The sequence below is a fragment of the Halichoerus grypus genome, chromosome 3 (assembly GCF_964656455.1).
Source record: "Halichoerus grypus chromosome 3, mHalGry1.hap1.1, whole genome shotgun sequence".
In the NCBI taxonomy this organism is placed as follows: Eukaryota; Metazoa; Chordata; class Mammalia; order Carnivora; family Phocidae; genus Halichoerus; species Halichoerus grypus.
In genome coordinates this window covers 63919239-63940009 of record NC_135714.1, presented here as the reverse complement: position 1 = coordinate 63940009, position 20771 = coordinate 63919239, and the positions used below count along the sequence as shown (strand labels likewise).

Genomic DNA, 20771 nt, shown 5'->3' with positions numbered 1-20771 from the left:
ATTGAAGCGGCTTCTCTGGAGCCACTAACCCCAGGGCCCGCTCAGCCTCCACCCCTAAAGGGGACCGCCCGGCTGCACTGCGCCAGAGCTGAGCCCTAGGAAGAAAGTTTGGAGTGCCGAGGCGAGTTGTGGGCCGCGGGATAAGGGAACCGGCGGACGGGGATCTTCACTCCAAGTTTGTGCGGCCGTCCTCGCGTCCCGGGGGCGCCTGCCCCGCCGCGCACTGCAGCCGCGGGACTTCAGCGCTCCGGGCGGAATGGGACTGCCGCTCCGGTTCCGCGGCCGGTGCTAGAGGCTCGGCCAGAAGCCGAGGGGGAACTTCTCTTGAGCGCTGTCGCCGTGGGCCCTCATTGTCTGCAGGAACTCTCCAGAATCCGGAGGGGAAGGACTGGATCGCTCTTCCACTGGGATTCGTCAAGAGTTCCGGCGGCAGCTGCGGCGGTTGCAGTGTCTCCCTTTGTCCTCCTAGGACCTCCCTCCCTTCCTTTTTCCCTCCCTCTGTCAGTTAGTGGGTCCTGCTGCCCCGGGCGCCGGCCCCCCTCATCAGCTCGCTGTCCCCCACCCCGGGGTGCGTCCCTGGTAACTCCTACCACTTTAGCGTCCCCACCGAGTCGAGCCGAGGGGGCTGCGAGGAGGAGGCAGCCGCAGGCCCCTGGCCGCAGGATGGTGGCGGGGCTCTCTCGGGCCCGCAGTCCCGGGAGCTGGCTGGTCCCCGGGCTGTGGCTGCTGGTGCTCAGCGGTCCTGGGGGGCCGGTGAGCGCCCAGGAGCAGCCCTCCTGCAGAGGAGCCTTTGATCTCTACTTCGTGCTGGACAAGTGAGTGCCGGAGGGAGGTCCAGGGTCTTCTGGTGGGTGGCATTGGATGAGCTGTGGCTGGGGAGACGGAGATGCGTGTGCGCCCTGGGGAGGGGTGCTAGAAAGCCGACGACGGGTGCTTTGTGCTATGCCCGTCCGAAGGGCAAGCGCTTTCTTATCTGTGCTGGCTGGGTGGTGATCGGAGGAGTCCCGACCTGCTGGGCTCTCTGGGGAGGTGGGGTGGTCACTGTTTGCCAGTCCTGGGGCCTCTTGGGAAATGGGAGAGTGTCTGTTTGGGGTAGCTGTCTGCATCCCTGTTTCTCGGCCCCCTCTGGCTTCACCCCCTCAACTGGCTAAAGTTTGCCGGGTCTGATCCTGATCACAGCGCTTTCGTTGTAGCCAGGAAGACCCCAGGGTCAAAGTACTCAAGGTGGTTTGCATTTCCTGTGAAGGAGGGTTGTGTTTATTTTGAAGAGGCGGGATCCTACTCCAAACAATTGGGCAGGTGGTCCCTGAAGATGGGTTGGCTTCCCTGATTCTTTTAGCGCCTAAGTTTCAGCTGCCGATACTATTACTTTGCTTGAAGTAGAGGCCGGGTTACCCCCCACGTAAATGTTTTGTTTTTGGTTTGTTTGTTTCTCATCAGTTCAATTTCATTTTACAGGTCTGGGAGTGTGGCAAATAATTGGATTGAAATTTACAATTTTGTCCAGCAACTTACCGAGAGATTTGTGAGGTATTTCTCCTACTTTACTTTTCCAGGCAGGGGAGTTTGAGGTGGAGGGAAGTAGACTGAAGTGTAAGATGTTCCTTTTTTGAAACCTTTCGCAGGGAAAGCCTCTCATGAAATGTTGATTTTTAAGTGCCTCAAGACCATTATTACACACATGTAGTTATTAGGACAGCCCTTCAGTTGTTCAGGGCTTATTTCATCTGGATCCCAGAAACTTGGCTCAGGCCCTTGGGAAGCATCTTCAAATACTATTACAAATGTCTTTTCCTTTCTGAATTTTCATCTGTTTTGAATTTTAGTTGCGCTTTCTCATAATTTATCACATAAAACAAATTTTATGCTAATAGTATCCATAATGTATTTTTCTTTCCACACAATTCTTAGCATTGTAGAGGTCCTCATTTAAAAAAAAAACAAAAAACTGTTGGTAAACTTCAAATGAACATGTGTTAATAACCCACTACCAGAAAAGGCACTTGTGTGTGTTTAAAGAGACGACTTGTGTTTACCCAATGTGTGGGTGTGTGGCTGGTTTAAAATTTAACTGTTCTATATATGCAATAAGCCTTACTAGGAAAGACTGGTTTTTTCTCCTATAAAAAGCATAACTGCTGTGAAATCCAGCTTACTCTCTTATTTAGAGGTAACTAGGAATTAGTGGCATCTCTATTTAAAAATAACCCCAGAACACCAGGCTTTTGAACCTTTTTTTTTTCTTCTTCTTCTTCTTCTTTTTTTTTTTTTTAAAGAAAAAAATGCAATGAGCAAATGCAAGTTTATCAAGATAATGGAAAGGACACAAAAAGGAGCTGTATCATTAAATATTGCTTCTTTCAGTCTTGTTAGCCCAAATGTTTTCTGTAAAACAGGCTTGGATGATCAAAACATTTTGAAAGTCATGTTGCAAGTAACTTCAAACAATCTGTAGAGGCCTAGGCAATCCTTGCTTTCAGTTATTGGCAGCAGTAAACTTATCCCTATAAAAATGTATGCTTGTCCATGTTCAATCATCAGTCTCCTGCTTAAGAAGCCAAGTATAACACTCTCATTTCTGGACAAGGTCTGAAGTAAAACTGTCTAGGAAAGAAAAATAAATAAGGCCCTCTATCTTTAAATGTTAAACGCAGTAGGGACAGTTGTTTATAAATTTTCTGATTTAATCCGAGAGTGTGCAGAGAGCATCACATAGATTTTGATCGAAAGTAGTAGATCATTTCAATACACCATTTTGAAGAAGTGGGGCTTTTATTGATTTGGTCTGGTTTGCAAGTTGGAATTCTATGATAACACAGTTCTCTGGCTCAAATTTAGTTACTTAGTTACTAACTCATAATACATTGTAGAAAGCGAATAAAGGCTGACTACTGGAGAGAATATCTTCAAATATGGATAAACCTTTGAGATCATTCTGATCTTCAGTTTATAGATCTTAGTTTCCTGTCTTCAGTTTCAGATCTTAGTTGTAGTTGCGTAGAGTGTCTTGGAGACAAGAACCATTCTGTGAGATAAATGCCTAATGCTCAAAAGATATAGCCGACTGGGGCAGGTGTTGCCAGTGGGAAGTATGATGTTTGAGATTAGGACAATTGGAAATGTCTAATCAAAACTGATTTGTTGGGCGCCTGGGTGGCTCAGTCGTTAAGCGTCTGCCTTCAGCTCAGGTCATGATCCCAGGGTCCTGGGATCGAGTCCCACATCAGGCTCCCTGCTCGGCGGGAAGCCTGCTTCTCCCTCTCCTACTTCCCCTGCTTGTGTTTCTGCTCTCACTATGTCTCTCTCTGTCAAATAAGTAAATAAAATCTTTAAAAAAAAAAAAACAAAAAACAAAAACTGATTTGTTAGTCTCTTTCACATTGTCCATGATACTCTTACTTCCGGATCACTTTTGTCTCATATCATAATTGTGGTAATTAAATCAAACTGACTGCTCTCCAGCCCAAAATATTGCTAATGACAATTGCTCAGAAGGGTCTGGCCTCCTTTAAGGAGATGAGGTAGAACAGGGAAAATAGGTAAAGGGAGAAGTATTTTCTACGAAAGGATTTTACATTGGCCTAGAATTCATCTTTCTAGGTAGTCTCTTCCCTAAATGGCCTTGTGGGTCATGGAGGATTGTTTGAGTGCTGAGAAGCACTGACTAAATCCAAGATGGCTTATGCAGTAATGTTAAGCAGAGTTAGTGTATCTATTTAGGGAGTTCCATTTAAAAGAAGCCTGGACCATCAGAGTCTGATTTTAACTGAGACTCCATAGCTATGTATCTGTATTGTATCAATATTTCTTTTAAAAATGTTTAACTGCCTCTTTTCTTATATTGCAGCCCTCAAATGAGATTATCTTTCATTGTGTTTTCTACTCAAGCAACCATTATTTTGCCATTAACTGGAGACAGGTTAGTGCATTATCATTTCACTGTAGGCTTTTAGTAGAGACTAATCTTGAAGGAATGATTGATATTTCCAAGTGGTGATTCAGGCCTCCCAGTGGAATCAAGCAAATGCACAGACAGTTTAGCTCTGTTCACTAATAGAGGAGAAAGGAGGTATGAGTGATATAAAAGAGCAGATAATCTGAAAATTGATATCATTCTTGTTGGTTCTGGAATGTACAATGAAACCCAGATCTCTGCCTTAGTTGTCATTTTAGTAAGGGAGGCTGGTGTACTTTGTTTTGCATAATATGTGGATTTCTGCAAAGTTATACTTGAATATAGCTTTTTTTTAATAAATTATTTTTTTCTTTAAAAATGTCGAGAAAATATAATATTTATTTATGTGTTTTGTTTGTTTCAACTTTTTATTTAAACTCTGGTTAAGGAAACATAATATTTAAAGGGACTCAGGGAGAGAACTTATTTATACTTTGCAGAGTTAATTTGGAAAATTGTGTGTGTGTGTATATATATATAGATAGATAGATAAACTTCTAATTTATTTGTGCTTTAAGTTTACTTTTTTCTGGAGAGGAAATACCTCTGTAGATGAGGAGTCCAGCTTATGACCTCCGTCTTCTCATTGATACTTTCCTTCCATACTTTCTTGTGTGCATCTGGGTGTCATCAAGAGTCAGAGCAATAGTAGTCCCTTGTAATCCACATACAATAGCTTTGCTTCCATGAAAAGAAATTTTGTTCATTGCCCAGCTTAATTTTCAAAGATCCAGATAGATCTCCTAATGGAGTCTATTCGTTAGAAGAAAGAAAGAACAGTGTTAACATTTATAGAGTGCTTATGTAAGGAAAAGCACTTAGCATGACACCAGACACAGAGTAGACTCTCAGTAATTGTCACCTGCGTATGCTGTGCCAGGTTCTCTGTTAGGCACTTTGAAGATGAAGTGTAGTGATTGGTCAACAAAATTGGTATTGTTTAGAAATGCATGGAAAGGGTTTAAAATGTTAATCTAAATTAGAGATTCTTCCTTTATCATTGGTTAAATCTAAAAGAGGAGAGGACTGGGATGAAGAGGCTTCTATTTGAAGAGGTAGCATAAACATAAGCATGTTGCAGTTAAGAGTCACTGAACCAATTTACTAGCCAAATGGTCATGGACAAGATACTTAACCTCTTTATGCCTCAGTTTTGTCCATTTCTGTAATGATGACGATGATGATGGTGATAACAATATCTGCCTCATAAGGTTGTTGTGAGAATGAAGTCAGTGAATGTGGAGAATGCAGGACAGAGTCTGCTGCGTATGTATTCAAGAGATGAAAGCTCTGTCATCGCTATTATTTGTTACTACTACTATTATTATTATTTGGAGCTAGGGAATATGTAGTATTTTAATGATTAGTGAGGAATGATGCTTACAAATGGGGATAATTGTCCTGCTTGAAAGGATTTATAATATTCAAGGAGAAGTGATAATAATGCTACTTACAACTTATATACAGTTCACTCCTCTGTCTCTTTTTAAATAGAAATACCTTCTGTTTTAACGAATTGCACTATTTGTGGCATGCTGAATTAGTGGGGGGTGGCAGAAAGTACACTAAGAAGGCCTCGGTTAGAATTACAGCCGTGCCACTTACTGATTGAGAGACGTGGGGCACATCATCTGCTCAGTGTGTTGGCTTTTATGTGTGTAAACCACAGACATAATTGGCCATGTTTTCTTTCTTTCTCTTTTAAATCTTTATTATTGATACTCTTCTGTGCTTTCTTAGAGAGTTGTTGTAAAGATCAAAATAAGACAATGCAGAGAAAAGTACTTTTTATATCACAGAACAGTCTCCATTAAAGGGTATTATTTCTGCTCCTAGTTGTTCTTTTACTAATTTTATTTTATTAAGTCAGTAACTTCTGAAACTTCTCTGTGCTGGGTATTTGGGTATAGGGTCACTTTTCATCCATTACCTGCTCTCAAGTGTGTAGAAACAGTTCACATATTTAGATACAAAATTACTGAAAAAATGCTTCCACAACTATTGTGGATCTTTGTTTCAAAGCCTAGACATTGGAATTCTACCTATAAACTTTCCTGATGTCCTAGGTCACATCACAGAGAGACCTGACTAAATGAGACACACAGTGGGTTTCACAATTTTGGTTCTGTTGTTCATAATTCTTCATTCCTTTGGTTATTATGAGAAGTACTTCTTTCCTGTTTCTCAGAGTGTTGCTAAATATTTTCAGTAGAGATGAAGAAGATTGGAAGGCAGTAATCCTTACAATAGAGCAGTGTCTTCTTATAGAATTTCAACATGGTATCCAATACTCTGTGAGTACATGGATAGAATAATAAACTTGGCAAGATATGATCAGTTATACATTTTATATACTCATAAAAACTTTACTCTTCTAAGTGTTTCAGTTTGAAACACTCTCTTCTCTTGCCCCCATGATTTTTATCCTCTGTGTATCTGTTAGCTCATTCATCCACTTATCTACCTACCTGCTTGCCTACCTTAGAGATGATGTATTGAGTGTTTTGGGCTCTGGGGGCAACACAAAGATGGATAATCTAGTGTGTGTGAGAGTAAGGAGTGTGCGCATACCCTTAAATAGCTCAGGGCTGTATTATAGGATCAGATAAAAGTGCCATATTGATTCAATATGGACAAATCTGGCCTCTCAGTATTAGAGAATTTGAATCAAGAGTAATTTTAAAGGATATTTTTAGTTATTATGCTACATAATTGGGGATAGTGAATTATGCTCACTTCTTTTCAATATGATCTTAATGATGTAAAAGTGATTTAGTTAAAAACATTTAGTGAACAGTTATTATGTGCTAGGCAGTGTGCAAAATGCTTTCCATTCATTACCTCATTTCATCCTCATATTAATACATGTAATACATATTGTTATTATCTTAACTTTACAAATGAGGAAATGGAAGCTAAGGAAGGTAATGTAGCTTATCCAAGGACGTACAGTTAATACGTGGTGAGGGTATATTAGCCAGAATGGTCTTTTAAAATATAAAGTAGAGTATGCCCCTCTCATGCTTATGACAGTTCTAATGGCCTGGAATAGAAAGCCCATGTCTCCTAATGGCCTAAAAGCCCTACCTGATTGCCTTACCCAATCCTCTCCTGTAACATTGTGTGCCCCAGTTTAGCCCACTGGTCTTTCCATTCCCTGACCAGGCCAGGCTTCTTCCCACATTAGGAATTTTGCCCTTTCTCTGCCCCAGAACTTCCCCTGGCTAGCTCATTCTTATTCTTTAGGCATCATCCCATGCGTCCCCTCCTCTGAGACCCTTAGCCTGGCCATCTAGTCTACAGGCACCCTGGCCCTCCTCCCCAGAGATTGGTTGTGATAGTCTATTTGGTTATCACTTTTTGAAATTATTCTGTTAAGTAATTTATTTTTATCTCCATCACCCTAACATAAATTGCATGAGAGCAGAGGGGTCTTCTTTGTCTTGTTCACCCACATATTTGATACCAGAACAGAACCTGGCACACAGTAGATGCTCAACAAATACTCGCTGGATGAATGGTTGAATTGGTCACTCTAGAACCTGAGTTATTAACTACTATCATATGTTTTCTCTCTTTGAGAAATGATAAATGATGACTTAGATTTGCTAAGTTTCTTTCCTACTCTTGTAGATCAGTTATAAACTTTTCCAACACTCTTCTTAATGTATTTTTTCCCAAATTGAAAAAGTCATATAATTGTTTAACCTAAGCACAATAATCAATTACTTAGGAAAAAATATTCCTTAGGCAGACTTATAGGAACTTAAAGAGAGAAGTCATTTGATTAAGTTTAGATAATATATACATTTCTATTATTTGAAAAGATTTATTCTTATTCCTTAAAATCTGAATTAAAAATTTACTTGTGATAAAACAGTCCTTCATAAGAATTGGTAACTTATAAATTGGTTCATTAATTTTGCACAGAAATTTGGCAGTATCTGTAAAAATTTAGAAGGTTCCTATCAGCCATTCTACTTTTTAGGATTGTATTCCGCTGAAATCCTAGCACCAGTGTGCAAAGATAGGTATGTGCAAAGTTGGACACTGAAGTGTTGCTCATAATAGTGAAAACTGTATTCAATCTAAATGTGTTTCAATTGATGTAATTTAAAAAAAATATGTAGAATGGGATGCTATGTAGTCATGAAAAGAATTGGAAAATCCATGTATATTAACATGAAAATTTATCTAAGATACATTAATTGAGAAAAGCAGGTGGCAGAACACTCTGTTAAGTATGATTTTATTTTTCTAAAATAAAAACAAAAAAAATCTTTAACCGTTTTTACGGTGTGTGTGTGTGTGATCATAAATGCATGGAAAAAAGTCTGGAAGATATGCAAGAAACTGCTGACAATGATACTTTCTTAGCAGTGACATTCAGGGTGGGGAGAACCTTCATTTTTTAATTTCCATACACCTTAGTGATTCAATTTTATTTCAACACTATTATTTGTAAAAAAAAAAAAAAAACCAAAAAACAACAAATGCTCAAAAAAAAATGTTACTGACTTCTTTAGCCAGAGATAGCTCTCTTGGAGTCAGAATGGAATTTAGGAGTTGGAAGGAGAAAGCATTCAGGAATAACACATATCCAATTGCTATCTTGGGGGATCCTGAGGTTCCTTGTTAAAATGAAAACACCAGGAGTGGACCTTAAGTCAGGTAGACATGGAAGCTATATACTCGTTGTGTGACCTTGGGCAAGTAATTTCACTTTCTGCTGGCCAGTTCTCTTGCCCGTTAGAAGGAGCTAATCATTCCTACCATATCGCAATGTTGGGATGATTAAATGCCTATGACGCATGAGAAAGCCTAATTGATGTGGGAAGGAGTCTAAGGTTGAAATGGGATTTGGAGATTATCAGTGTACGCTACAGCAATCATTTTCATCCTCAGGTGCCAGGATTCTAAGAGTACTTTAGAGAGGTCAAATGAATTTGCTCGAAGTGACACAGCTAAGTAGTTCGAGCCAGGGTTCACGTCTAGTTCTGACTCCTGAGCATGAGCATTTAACCACTGCATTGCCTCAGACTTTCTGTGTTCCCCCTTCCGCACTTTTCACAATTAGTCAGAATTTGTCATAATTCAAAGACATGTTCTTCCTCTAAACCCATTCTGTTCTCTTATAAACCAGTGATGTGGTGAGAGGAAGTGAATGTAGTTTTTTTTGTTGTTGTTAATTGTATTAGAGAAGTGATTACTTCTGGTTAGAAAAGTCCGTTTGGGCCACACATCGTGCTAATCCTGAGAGGTCTGGGCAAGATAGCAGCTCAGATTCTAGTCACGGATATGCTAATAGTTATTTCAGTGCAGTCCCACATCTGCTTTATATTCTAGAAAATGAAATACATGGTTACTCATACCTGGGAGACAAACCTGGCACACCCAAGTGGTAAAACGCAGAGGTCAATTTCTCATGACTTAGTAACGCATTGAATGGGGAAGTGGGGTAAAAAAATATACCAAACGCAGCCAGTATGGACTTCAGGTGTGAGCCACGTACCACACTTTGGTAAGCGTAGACTAAGCGGGAGAGAATTTTTTCACAAAACCCAGATTGTGCAGAGCATTTTGTAAGCAGCTATTTATGAATCCAGAACTGCTACCTTGGGTTCATTGGTCTGGGCTCTGGACCACAGAGACATTGGCACATGTTGGCCTTAGAGTGACATGTTAAATAAACAATAAGCAAGTTTTGATTCATGACAAAACAGCACAAAACTTAGTGGCTTAAACAACAGCAATTTTATTACCGTTCACAATTCTGTGGACTGATGGCTTGGCTGGGAGGTTTCTCTGCCCCATGTGATGTTGTCTGATGCTGTAGGCATAGAGCTGGTTGTTGATTCTGGAGCTCAGCTAGAGCTGTTTTAGTGGAATAACTTGGTTCTCCTCCATGTGACCTCCTCATGTGGCATAGCTTCTCACGGTATGATGACTGGGTTCCAAGAGAGAGCTTTCCAAGAGCAAGTATTATAAGATGAAGGAAACAAAGTCCCCATTTTTTAGATTGGACTCAGATGTCCAAGAATATCACTTCTACCTTATCCTATTGCCAAGCAGTAGCAGGACTAGGCCAGATTCAAGGGGGGAGGAGATAAATGCCATCTCTTGATGGGAGAATGGGCATATAGAGAGTGGGAAGGAATTGACAGAGGTCATATTGGAGATCACCTACTATAGATTTAATGAAAAGTAATAATGAAACTCTAAGATGAATCTCTTTTGATATAAACATGTCAGCTTAGCAAAAAAATATAAACCTTGTATATGACCAAAATAACAAATTAGATTGGTAATTTGGGCTCTAGTCTTTAGATTCTAGTGTGACCCATAATCCATCTCAGTAAATTTTGAATGCGAAGTGTCCTTTACTTTTATTATTTTTTATTAACCTCTTCCTTTCATTCCTTTTATTCTTTTCCATAAATGAAAAATATTTGTTTATTAACATTAATACATTCTCTTTTACTTTTATATTTTTAATATTACCATTATGTCCTTCTTGAGTCATGTTAGAATAGATTGGCACATTTTGCTTTACCTCCATGATTTTAAATAGTATTATTAAATTTCAACTATCAAGGACTTAAGAATTAACAATAGGTAGAAATACTTTCTAGTACAATGTGAGGATAGAAGTTTTCTTAACTAGAAATGACTGCAAATTTTTAAAAATATCTTAAAATTTTGAGCTATAAAAGAAGTACATTTTGAGGTTGTTGGTATTCAACTATTTATTCAAGAACAATAGTGCACACTTATGGATATGATTTGTTGTTTGTGTGATTTAATATAAAATTTTAAGGTTGTGTGTTTTGTGAGGGATGATTAAAGGGATAGTTCCCAAGTGAGGTTTATAAGCTGTGACTAACAAAGCTGATAATTTGTACTTAAGTTTTCTTCTATGGATAAAGGGATAGGAGTACAGTGAATAGATATTAACGGTTGGTTATTGATAATTGAATACTATGGGCTATGCAGTATATGAAGTGTTCTACATGTGATAGTACCTTTAATTTTGATTAAACTCCACTATGTAAGTACCATCATCACCCCCATTTTTCAGATGGGAGAAATGGAGGGCCAGAGAGGCTATATAACTGACCCAGAGTTGCAAAACTAGGAGGCGTTAGGGCTGGGAATTGAGGCCAAGGTCCCATTGCTTGACCTGTATGTTGCATTCATTGATGCAGAGTGACATAAAGAAAGAATAGAGGGTTGGTTGGCAGATAACCTCACTCGGTCCCTGACTCATGATACGATAAAAGAATAATAACTAATATCTGTGTAGCACTTACTTTGTACCAGACATTTTATATGCATTAGGATATGATAGGTGTTCAAGAAGAGCAACATGGCAGTGGAACGGAGAAACTATGAGGAGGAGAGTTTGTTTTGGGCACTTCTCACTTTCTTTCTCCTGTCTCTCCTACTACCCTCTCTGTCCAGGCACCTGCTACCTTCTGAATGCTCAAAGCTGCCAAATAACATTATATTATAAATATCGTAGTGGGGACCCAATAAATATCTATAAAAGGAATGAATGAAAACCCAACTGGGCAGGCATTATTATTTACATTTTATGGAGATGGAAACTGAGCTCCAGGACAGTAAACTGCTGGTGTATGCAGTTTATTAGTTGTAGAACCAGACCTTCAGTTCACTTCTGATTTACTCCAATCCATAAGTCTTCCTCCCTCATTACGTAGCTTCCCATTTGCCTTCTTTCCAGAACCTCCTCCCACCAAAGTTCAATATAACACCTTCTTTCCTTCCTTTTTTCTTTTCCCTTCTCCTTTCTGGTTTCTGTATCAAAATGTTTCAACTCTCAGTTTGCTGAGGGAGCTCTCCTTGGAATCAAGGAGAAAGTAACCTGGGTGAACAAAATCCTACTAACATGGGAAATGACTAATACCAACTTAACAACAGTAGTACCTGTAACTTACTCAGTACTTCTTATGTGCCATTGAATCCTCACAATGGCTCCATGGGGTAGATATTTTCATCCCTATTTTACAGATGAAGAAAGAAGATAGGACTTGGAATTCATCTCAGTTCTCTCTGGCTATAAGCTGTACCATCCGAGAAACTGTATTTTATAGTTTAAAAGATTGTCCTAGTCACCCCCAAACCCTTTCAGTAGAGGACTGACTGGCAAAATAGTTAAGGAAAAGAGCATTCCAATGACATGGAAAGGTTTCTAAATTAGATTAGATCAGAGGTGGGTGCCTGAGTGGCTTGGTTTATTAAGCGTCTGCCTTCGGCTCAGCTCATGATCCCGGAGTCCTGGGATCGAGTCCCCTGGCAGGCTCCCCTCTCAGTGGGGAGTCTGCTTCTCCCTCTGACCCTCCACCTTCTCATGCTTTCTCTCTCTCACTCTTTCTCAGATAAATAAATAAAATCTTTAAAAAAAAAGACATTAGATCAGAGGTTCTTAATTCTGGCTGCACATTAGAATACTCTGGGGAATTTCTAAAAAAATAACCCTGAACTTATCACAAACCACAAGTAAATTAGACTCTCTTCAGTTAGAGCCCAGAAGGGATTTTTTTTTTTTTTTTTTTTTTAAAGCCCTTTGGTGATTCCAGTATTCAGCCATGGTGGAGCACTAAGGTGCATCTGTAGAGATGTGTGTGGACTACATGGGAGCCCTTCTTATTATCACTATACAGACTCAGTGTTCACTTGTGGTAGGCACTTAGCAGGTGCACGTAGATTGAGTGAAATCTGGAGAGTTTTGAAATCTGGGAAGTTAAGATGTTGTCCATTGGAAAGTTCAAGTACTATACAAATGTACTTTGTAAACATAATATCATTAGTCACAAGTAGAAGGTACTTCAAATAAAAAATTGTGCCTTAATTGTGTTAGTTGGGCAAGTCAGAATTCTCTGCCAATCATTTGATTATGCCACTATTTATAATATATATTTAATTATGACATCATGAACACCTTCCAAAATCCAGAGTGTTCTACGGATGGAGAAAAGCCATTGATGTAGTGCAGTGTGTGACAATGTAATTGCTATGTTTCCTTCCCTTCCATCATATCCTTTCCCTTCCCTCTTATCTCTTCCTTCCCCTACTCAGCAGAGAAATTGGAGAGATACTAACAGAGTGGAAAGTGTTACTTTAGAGATTAAAAAAATGAGTCAGTGTGTTTTTGCCTCTCTGTCTGTCCCTCTCTTTCTCTCCAATCAATATAATTATGAAATAAAAAAGAAAGAGTTGATTATAGATTTTAGCCCACTGATTCTCAACAAAAAAATCAGAGGTTTAATATCCCATTTAATTTGTTTCAATTCTGCCTCTTTCCAAAACGTATTGGGCTGCACTGAACATAATAACATTGCAGAAAGACAATAACATATAAAAAGAAAAGTTAAGATCTTGGAAAAGAGGATGTAGCAATATGGTAACCATAGGAACTTAGCAGAATTTTGTGAATGAGTAAGAAATTTACTGTGGGCTTCCCAAAAGTTAGGGCAAGAAACAGTTGACATAGTTGTACTTAGCAGAAAGGAGGAAGTGTATGGTGATTACTCAGGGATGACGAGAACCTTCTGCCATGAGACGTTAGAGGGGACGTTATGTGTTATGGTTGCAGCACCCTTGACTACAGCTTCACAACAAATACCAAAGTAGTTTCAATATCACTATTCCTGTAGCTGGAGACCTAACGTGAAAACCAGACTTGGTGAGGTTGATCTAAGATGTGTTGAATTTGAGCTTTATAACATGTGCATTTTTTCTTTTGTTTTTATCACCCCCCACTTCCTTATTTTTTTTAGAGCTTTCTTAGAGTCATAGTTTAGATGAATGAGTTCTCTTTTTAACCTACGACATTTTGCATCCCCCCAGTTAGCTGTTTACTAATAGACAAGTTTAGAACTTATTTTTAGTTGCTTGGCATCTTTCGAAGGCCTGAGATCTGCCCTGTCTTGTTTGGCTTTAGTTTCCCCTAAAATGACACTGGTTGGCGGAGGCTGACAAACTGTGTAGTTCCACTGGAAGGAGATAAGACCAGGGCTCATGTGCGTTGATGTTCTTGACTGTTGGCAAGAAACACTTTGCTCCAATGATGATGCAGCTGCAAAACTAATGATGGAATTTGGTGCTACTTAGAATATTAGGGTGTCACGTATGGTTATGGATAGAAAAGCCAGGGCTACTCTTCTTCTTCCAATGAAATAAGCCAGCTGAGTCCTACCTTCCAAAAAAAAGTTCTGAATTCCACATTGGGCAAGTTCTTGTAGCTTAGAGTCCTCTGCTGGTGTTGTCTGTGGTTCTTAGAAGGAATTAAATGGTGAGGTGAATCTGAACTGAATGGAGAAGGCAGTTTTTATCATGCAAAATCTGTTTGTGTAAACTTGAATTTCAGTTGTCTTTTTCTCATTTCCCTTTTGGCAGCGAACATTAATGCTTGAGGACACGCTGCCACTCATTTCTCGGAAGCACCAAATATTTGGTTTTTGTCTGCATTCAAACAGAATCAGTTTCAAGTTGTATCTGTAGATACTAAACATAAATATTTAGATAAAACAAGCTTATAAAGTAGGTAATTTGCTCCATCATCTGTGAAATTATGAATCTTTTTCCTATGGTAAATTGAAAAATTTATTGAACCCTTACTTTGTAAAAGGCATTATAATAAGTAATAAGTGCAGAGTAGGAGGATACATTATAAATGGTAGACCTGGTGATAGTCCACTGTGGACTTCCAGTCTAGTTGAGAAGTGAAAACATTAAATTAAGTTAAATTAAATTAAGTTAAATTAAATTAATTACATTATTTTAAAGTAGAAAGTTTTTGAGAGACAAAATTACTCATTGTAGTAGAAGTTGATCGTAGATATATTTGGGGTACCTTAGAAAAAAGAGTGTAATGAAGTTAAAGATAGGTTCACAATAGGCTGATTTTAAACCAAGTATTAAAAGAGACAATGTGGATTGGTAGAGATGACTGAATCAGGAAGGAGGAAGATAAGGATCATACTTTGAAACATATTTTTGGGAAACTCCTTGAGATAGAAAACTTGTCTGATAATAATTTTCATTACAATATCAGCATATAATCAGTAAGTTACTTTTAAAACATGAGTGTAGTTCTGGTGAGTGACTCATTTATTTCAAATATTTGAAATACAACATTGCAGTATGATAAATTTTTTTTTTACTATTTTTGACATACGTTTTAATAGTGTATGATATATATTATATGTATACAATTTTATTTTAGTAGTGTATGATATGTATATATATATCCTTTTACATATGATTCTAGTAAGTTCCTTGATATTCAGATAATATACTTTTTTTAATTGTATTTTTTTATTATGTTATGTTAATCACCATACATTACATCATTAGTTTTTGATGTAGTGTTCCATGATTCATTGTTTGCATATAACACCCAGTGCTCCATGCAGAACGTGCCCTCTTTAATACCCATCACCAGGCTAACCCATCCTCCCACCCCCCTCCCCTCTAGAACCCTCAGTTTGTTTCTCAGAGTCCATAGTCTGTCATGGTTCATCTCCCTCTCCGATTTCCCCCCCTTCATTCTTCCCCTCCTACTATCTTCTTCTTCTTCTTTTTTTTTTTTTAACATATAATGTATTATTTGCTTCGGAGGTACAGATCTGTGATTCAACAGTCTTGTACACTTCACAGCACTCACCATAGCACATACCCTCCACAATGTCTATCACCCAGCCACCCCATCCTTCCCACCCCCCACCACTCCAGCAACCCTCAGCTTGTTTCCTGAGATTAAGAATTCCTCATTTCATTGAGGTCATATGATACATGTCTTTCTCTGATTGACTTATTTCGCTCAGCATAATACCCTCCAGTTCCATCCACGTCGTTGCAAATGGCAAGATTTCATTCTTTTTGATGGCTGCATAATATTCCATTGCATATATATATATATATATATATATATATATATATATACACACACACCACATCTTTATCCATTCATCTGTCTTTTTATAATTAATCTTTCATCTATCATTCTTAATAGTGTGGGTGCTCTTTATGTTTTATTTAAAGCATTATACTTCAGTTTACCATTGCAAGACTTTTTTATGTAGAAGGGTCTTTTTTCTTGGGGCACCTGGGTGGCTCAGTTGGTCAAGTGTCTGACTCTTGATTTTGGCTGGGGTCATGATCACAGGGTCGTTGGATCGAGCCCCATGTCGGGCTCCTTATGCACTGAGCATGGAGCCTGCTTGAAATCCTCTCTCTCTCTCACTTGCTCTCTTTGCCTCTCCCCTTGCTGGCATGTGCTCTCTCTCTCACAAAAAAAAAAAAAAAAGGTATTTTTCTTGCTTTTTAAAAACTAAAATTCTGAAAGCAATATATTAAGATCTCTCTTCTGATCCTTTAAATTTAAAAATTTAAAATGAAATTTTGAGTTTATTTTGGATTGTTTTTGCTACATTGTTGTATTGATCTCTTATGATTCTTATGGTTTCTTTATTTTTCAAGGGGTCTTTGGAACCTATATTAAAAAACTCTGAAAAATGAGTCTTCTCTTACTTAATACACACAAAATAGCTTTTAACAAGGTATTCATACTTCATTTAGACATACTGCATTGGGACTCTAATTAGTCAGGATGAAAAAAGATTATTCTAGTTTTTCATCTTTTTCATTCCTGTTGCATCTTTCAAGAACCCATTGCCATCCATCCATCCACCCATCCAACCATTTATTCTTTCATTTGATCATCAAATATGTACTAAGTACCTACAGTATTCAAGAGAATGAGCTGGTGTCTGGATGGGTGATAAGATGCTACAAGAGTGACTAGATTCTGAGACATAGGACTCTGGGAAACAAAAGTAGAAACTGTGAATTTCTGTAAGTAAGGGTTAAGTAATGTGCCTCAGAAACCTGCAGATAAAAAAGGAAATTTCCAACTTGCAGGGAAGTGGGTAAGTGCTTCAGAAATGCTTTTTCACTTAAGCTGACCTACACAATCCTTGTTTGTTTTGGATGAAGGAAAATGTTTTACTCCTCAGCATTTAGTCAAACAAATATGATAGAAGTTATCTGTTCTCAGCTCAAAAAGGCCTAGAATATACCTAGATTTCTCAAGTTATTTCATATTGTCAGTACTTTTATTTTTTGTAGTTAAAATACGAATGCTATTAAATACTTATTAAAATAGCAAAAAGTATGAGAAGTTATCTGTCCTCAAAGATGCCCATGTTCTTTCCTCTTACTGAAGAAACCTTAATTGTAATACTGCCATGTTTTTTGATAAGTGCTTATTTTGATCTTTGCTCATTTTTCTTTTGTTTAATTTTATAATTTTCAGAAGCAAAATCAGTAAAGGCTTGGAGGATTTAAAACGTGTTAGTCCAGTAGGAGAGACATACATCCATGAAGGACTAAAGCTAGTAAGTTCTTTCACATTTATAAGTATGGGAGAGAATGTTTTCTTATTCTGTAATGCAATAAACTATAACTTTCTAGTAAAACTCAAAGACCCCATTACATGTTTATCTTTAAAAAAATTTTTTTTTAATGCTTTTAGTTGTTCTAAGGATGAGACTGATTTACTGTGGTGATAAGAAAAATTTGGATGGCATTTTGCTTTTTAAGGAATTTTTGTGGTGTGTGGTTATTTTCAGACTAGTCAATCAAAGCTTAAAATTTATATCCTTTAAACCCAATAGTAACTACTCTATAATGTGAATCTATACATATTTCAAATAAAATAGTTAACACAAAATACCCTGTTTTAAAAGCCAGTCTATAATAATTTGGTTTTGTCAGACTCATAAATTCAGCCTGATGGAACATGCTGGTTAAAAGTTAAGATTAAATTGTTAGTTGGATAATTATTCTATATTTTCAGGCAAATGAACAAATTCAGAAAGCAGGAGGCTTAAAAACCTCCAGTATCGTAATTGCTCTGACAGATGGTAAGTTGGACGGTCTGGTGCCATCATATGCAGAGAAAGAGGTGAGTATTGAGCTGAAACTGTTCTTTATACCCCAGTATACTTTGCTGTGTGTCTCTGTATCTATAGCCTGATATTTGAATAATGCAACCCCCCCCCCATCTCTCTCTCTCTCTCCATAGGCAAAGATATCGAGGTCATTTGGGGCTAGAGTTTATTGTGTTGGTGTCCTTGACTTTGAACAAGCTCAAGTGAGTGCAGCAGATCTGCAAACCTTAATCTAAATTACATAATTGTTTTAAGAGTAGTTCATCAAATTCTTTTCACTGGTGATTTACTGTGACACTAATTGGTTGCTAAAGATTTTCTATAAAATGATTTTGAACTCTGCATCAATAATGTCTGATTTTGATAGGTTTCATTACTGAAAATGAAACTCTAGAATTTCTTGAATATTCATTTGGTTTGGAGGAACTGATATTATAGAACACACATTTGGATTAAAATATTATGAATACTCCTCCTTGAACTCAACTGACAAGATTATTATGACGGTCTTATTTAGGTGTTTTAGTTTGATTGAAAACTTGACTCTTAGGAGTGCAGGGATTTGGGAAATCTGTTTAGAGGAAATCTTTAATAATTTTCATTCCAAAACCCAAATTTTTTCGTTAAGTTTTGAAGGTTTATATATTAATTTTTTTTTTCTTGGCTTACCAGATGATTTTACATTTAAATTTCTGGTTGAACGTGACTAAGATTCCTGTGTCTCTTGACATTTACAGCTGTAGAACTCTGCACTGTTTTGAGATTCAAACTTGAGGCCGATGTAAAGGGCCTGTGGCTAATTCATTTCATTGCACTATGTTTCGAGTAACACTAGTGCCATCTCCTTCAGTTCCTGACAGGCTACACTGGTGAATTGATCCTCTCGTGTAATTTTTCAGATGAACATAACTGAAACATAATGAAGTGTATAAAATGTATGTCTCAACTACCCGTTAATTAAATGTTCCTCATTTTTCTAAAGCTGGAAAGAATTGCTGATTCCAAGGATCAAGTTTTCCCTGTCAAAGGTGGATTTCAAGCTCTTAAAGGAATAATTAATTCTGTGAGTATTTTTCTGGGAGTAAGAAAGGCGTATGATTTTAGGTACATTTTACAATGTAAGATGTAATCTTGATATCCATTCAGGTGGTCGTTATCTTGAAGAAAGAGATTAAGAAGGAAGTTTGTTTGGTATTGAGAACAAGGCATTAATTCTAAAGATCTGGATTTTGTTGGTGTTAATTGTTGGTATTAATGCTTATTAATTGAACTCTGTGAGCTTGGGTTTGAGATTCCAAGTTTAAGATCTTCATGAACAGTCTTAGACACTTCCACCCTGTGAGCATGGAGTTCCTCATTCTCTTGATATCTTGGAAGTTTTATAGGCTTTCCAGAAGATAAAGTAAAAATTTGGATTGGAATGTGTGATGTCTCCCTCCTCCAAACATGGTGTTTCTTAGCTATCAGGCAGGCACTGTGCACCAGCGGCTGAGTATTTGACTGCCATTGTTCTTTCCCTTTTAATGATTAGTCGTTTCACTGGAGCTCATAATATTTCTGTTTAGAATTCAGTTGCACTGTCTCTGGTGATTGTTAGAATCGGGGCTCCCCTAAAGAGCGTAAGGGGAAGTGGGATGAGGAAATGCAAAGCAAAACTCCTACGTTTCACAGCTGAGGTTTATGTTTCATTTTACTGCCTTTTGCTAGAAGTACTTGGAACAGTTGCTATTAAGTATTTATGATATTTTGGTGAACACCATCCTAAAATGGAAGTGAATAATGTATATTCTCTAAGTCAAAGCTTTTCCTTTCATCTTTAGGTATTTACTGAGGGGAAAAAAAAGATAAGTCTCAGGGTCTTCAGACATTTGGTTCTGGCATTTAAAATTTCTCTTTAAAGATCATGTTTTTCAGAAACCGAGTGAAATCGATTGATTTTGTTTTTAAGTAGCCTGTAGGTTTTTTTCCCCTCATTGATGGAACTTTTCAAAGAAAAAAATATGATGTGGTTCTATTACGTTATCAGTACATCTAGTGGACAGGCCGAATGTAAATACAGGAACAGTGTTTTATTATTTTAAGAGTTTAATTATGTTTAGTATTTAGAAAAAATTGCAAGATAAAAAATAGGAAATATTTGGATTCATATTTATATGAATATTTATGTGGATTTATATTTGGATTCAAGGTAAATACTCTGTAACTGTGATTTGTTTTAAAATACATGAAAATGGATGGACAATGCAAAAGAGCGGATAATTTGATCCTGTAAATAAACAAAACAGTGGAATGTATTTTAAATTTATGCTGGGGAATTTGCAGTTATTTTTACAATTATAGAGGGAAGGAGAGAAGGCGTCTCTGGGTTACTCTCTTTGGAATTTTTTTTTCCCCTCTGTATAAAAGGTTGGATTCAAAATCCTCGGTGACTAATTGGTTTTTAAAACTCTCTGTAGGCTGTGACTGCGTATATCTCCTTCAAGGAATTGGTAGTTGACTACCAGAGGAGATAAAGTTGTTTTGTTATATTTATTTGTTAAGTTTCATCTATTTTATTTGTATGAGGGAAACTTTAGAGTGGAATTTCTAACTACAGTCTTTCTGGCCTGAAGTTCTTCATGGACTTTAGCTTGAGTAAGTTATGTTGAAAGATTTGGCAAGCAGTTAGAAAGATTTGTGTTATTTTAGCCACAAATTGCAAGCAAAGCGTCTTGAGTTTCATCTGGTGGGGGCCGATGGGTATAGTGTTCATTCTAATATAGTTAAACTTCAGCTATTTTGTGAAAAAAAGGAGTAAATTATCCTTAGGGAAGCCAGCCTCTGGGGAAACCGGAGCGGTA

The 20771-nt window shown here is 37.7% G+C and overlaps 1 protein-coding gene across 3 annotated transcripts in view; it reads left to right on the top strand.

The window, feature by feature from the left end:
- Window positions 1-151: 151 nt before the first annotated feature.
- ANTXR2 (ANTXR cell adhesion molecule 2) overlaps window positions 152-20771 on the top strand; it is a 149574-nt gene continuing 128954 nt past the window's right edge. The window contains exons 1-7 of one of the 3 annotated variants that reach the window (XM_036069401.2): window positions 152-815; window positions 1459-1530; window positions 3848-3919; window positions 17295-17376; window positions 17838-17945; window positions 18066-18134; window positions 18914-18994. In XM_036069401.2, coding sequence (XP_035925294.1) covers window positions 664-815; window positions 1459-1530; window positions 3848-3919; window positions 17295-17376; window positions 17838-17945; window positions 18066-18134; window positions 18914-18994 — 636 coding nt within the window. In that variant the 5' untranslated portion in view covers window positions 152-663. The remainder of the gene's footprint in view (window positions 816-1458; window positions 1531-3847; window positions 3920-17294; window positions 17377-17837; window positions 17946-18065; window positions 18135-18913; window positions 18995-20771) is intronic. The other 2 variants (XM_078068825.1, XM_078068826.1) reach the window with 2 other exon arrangements.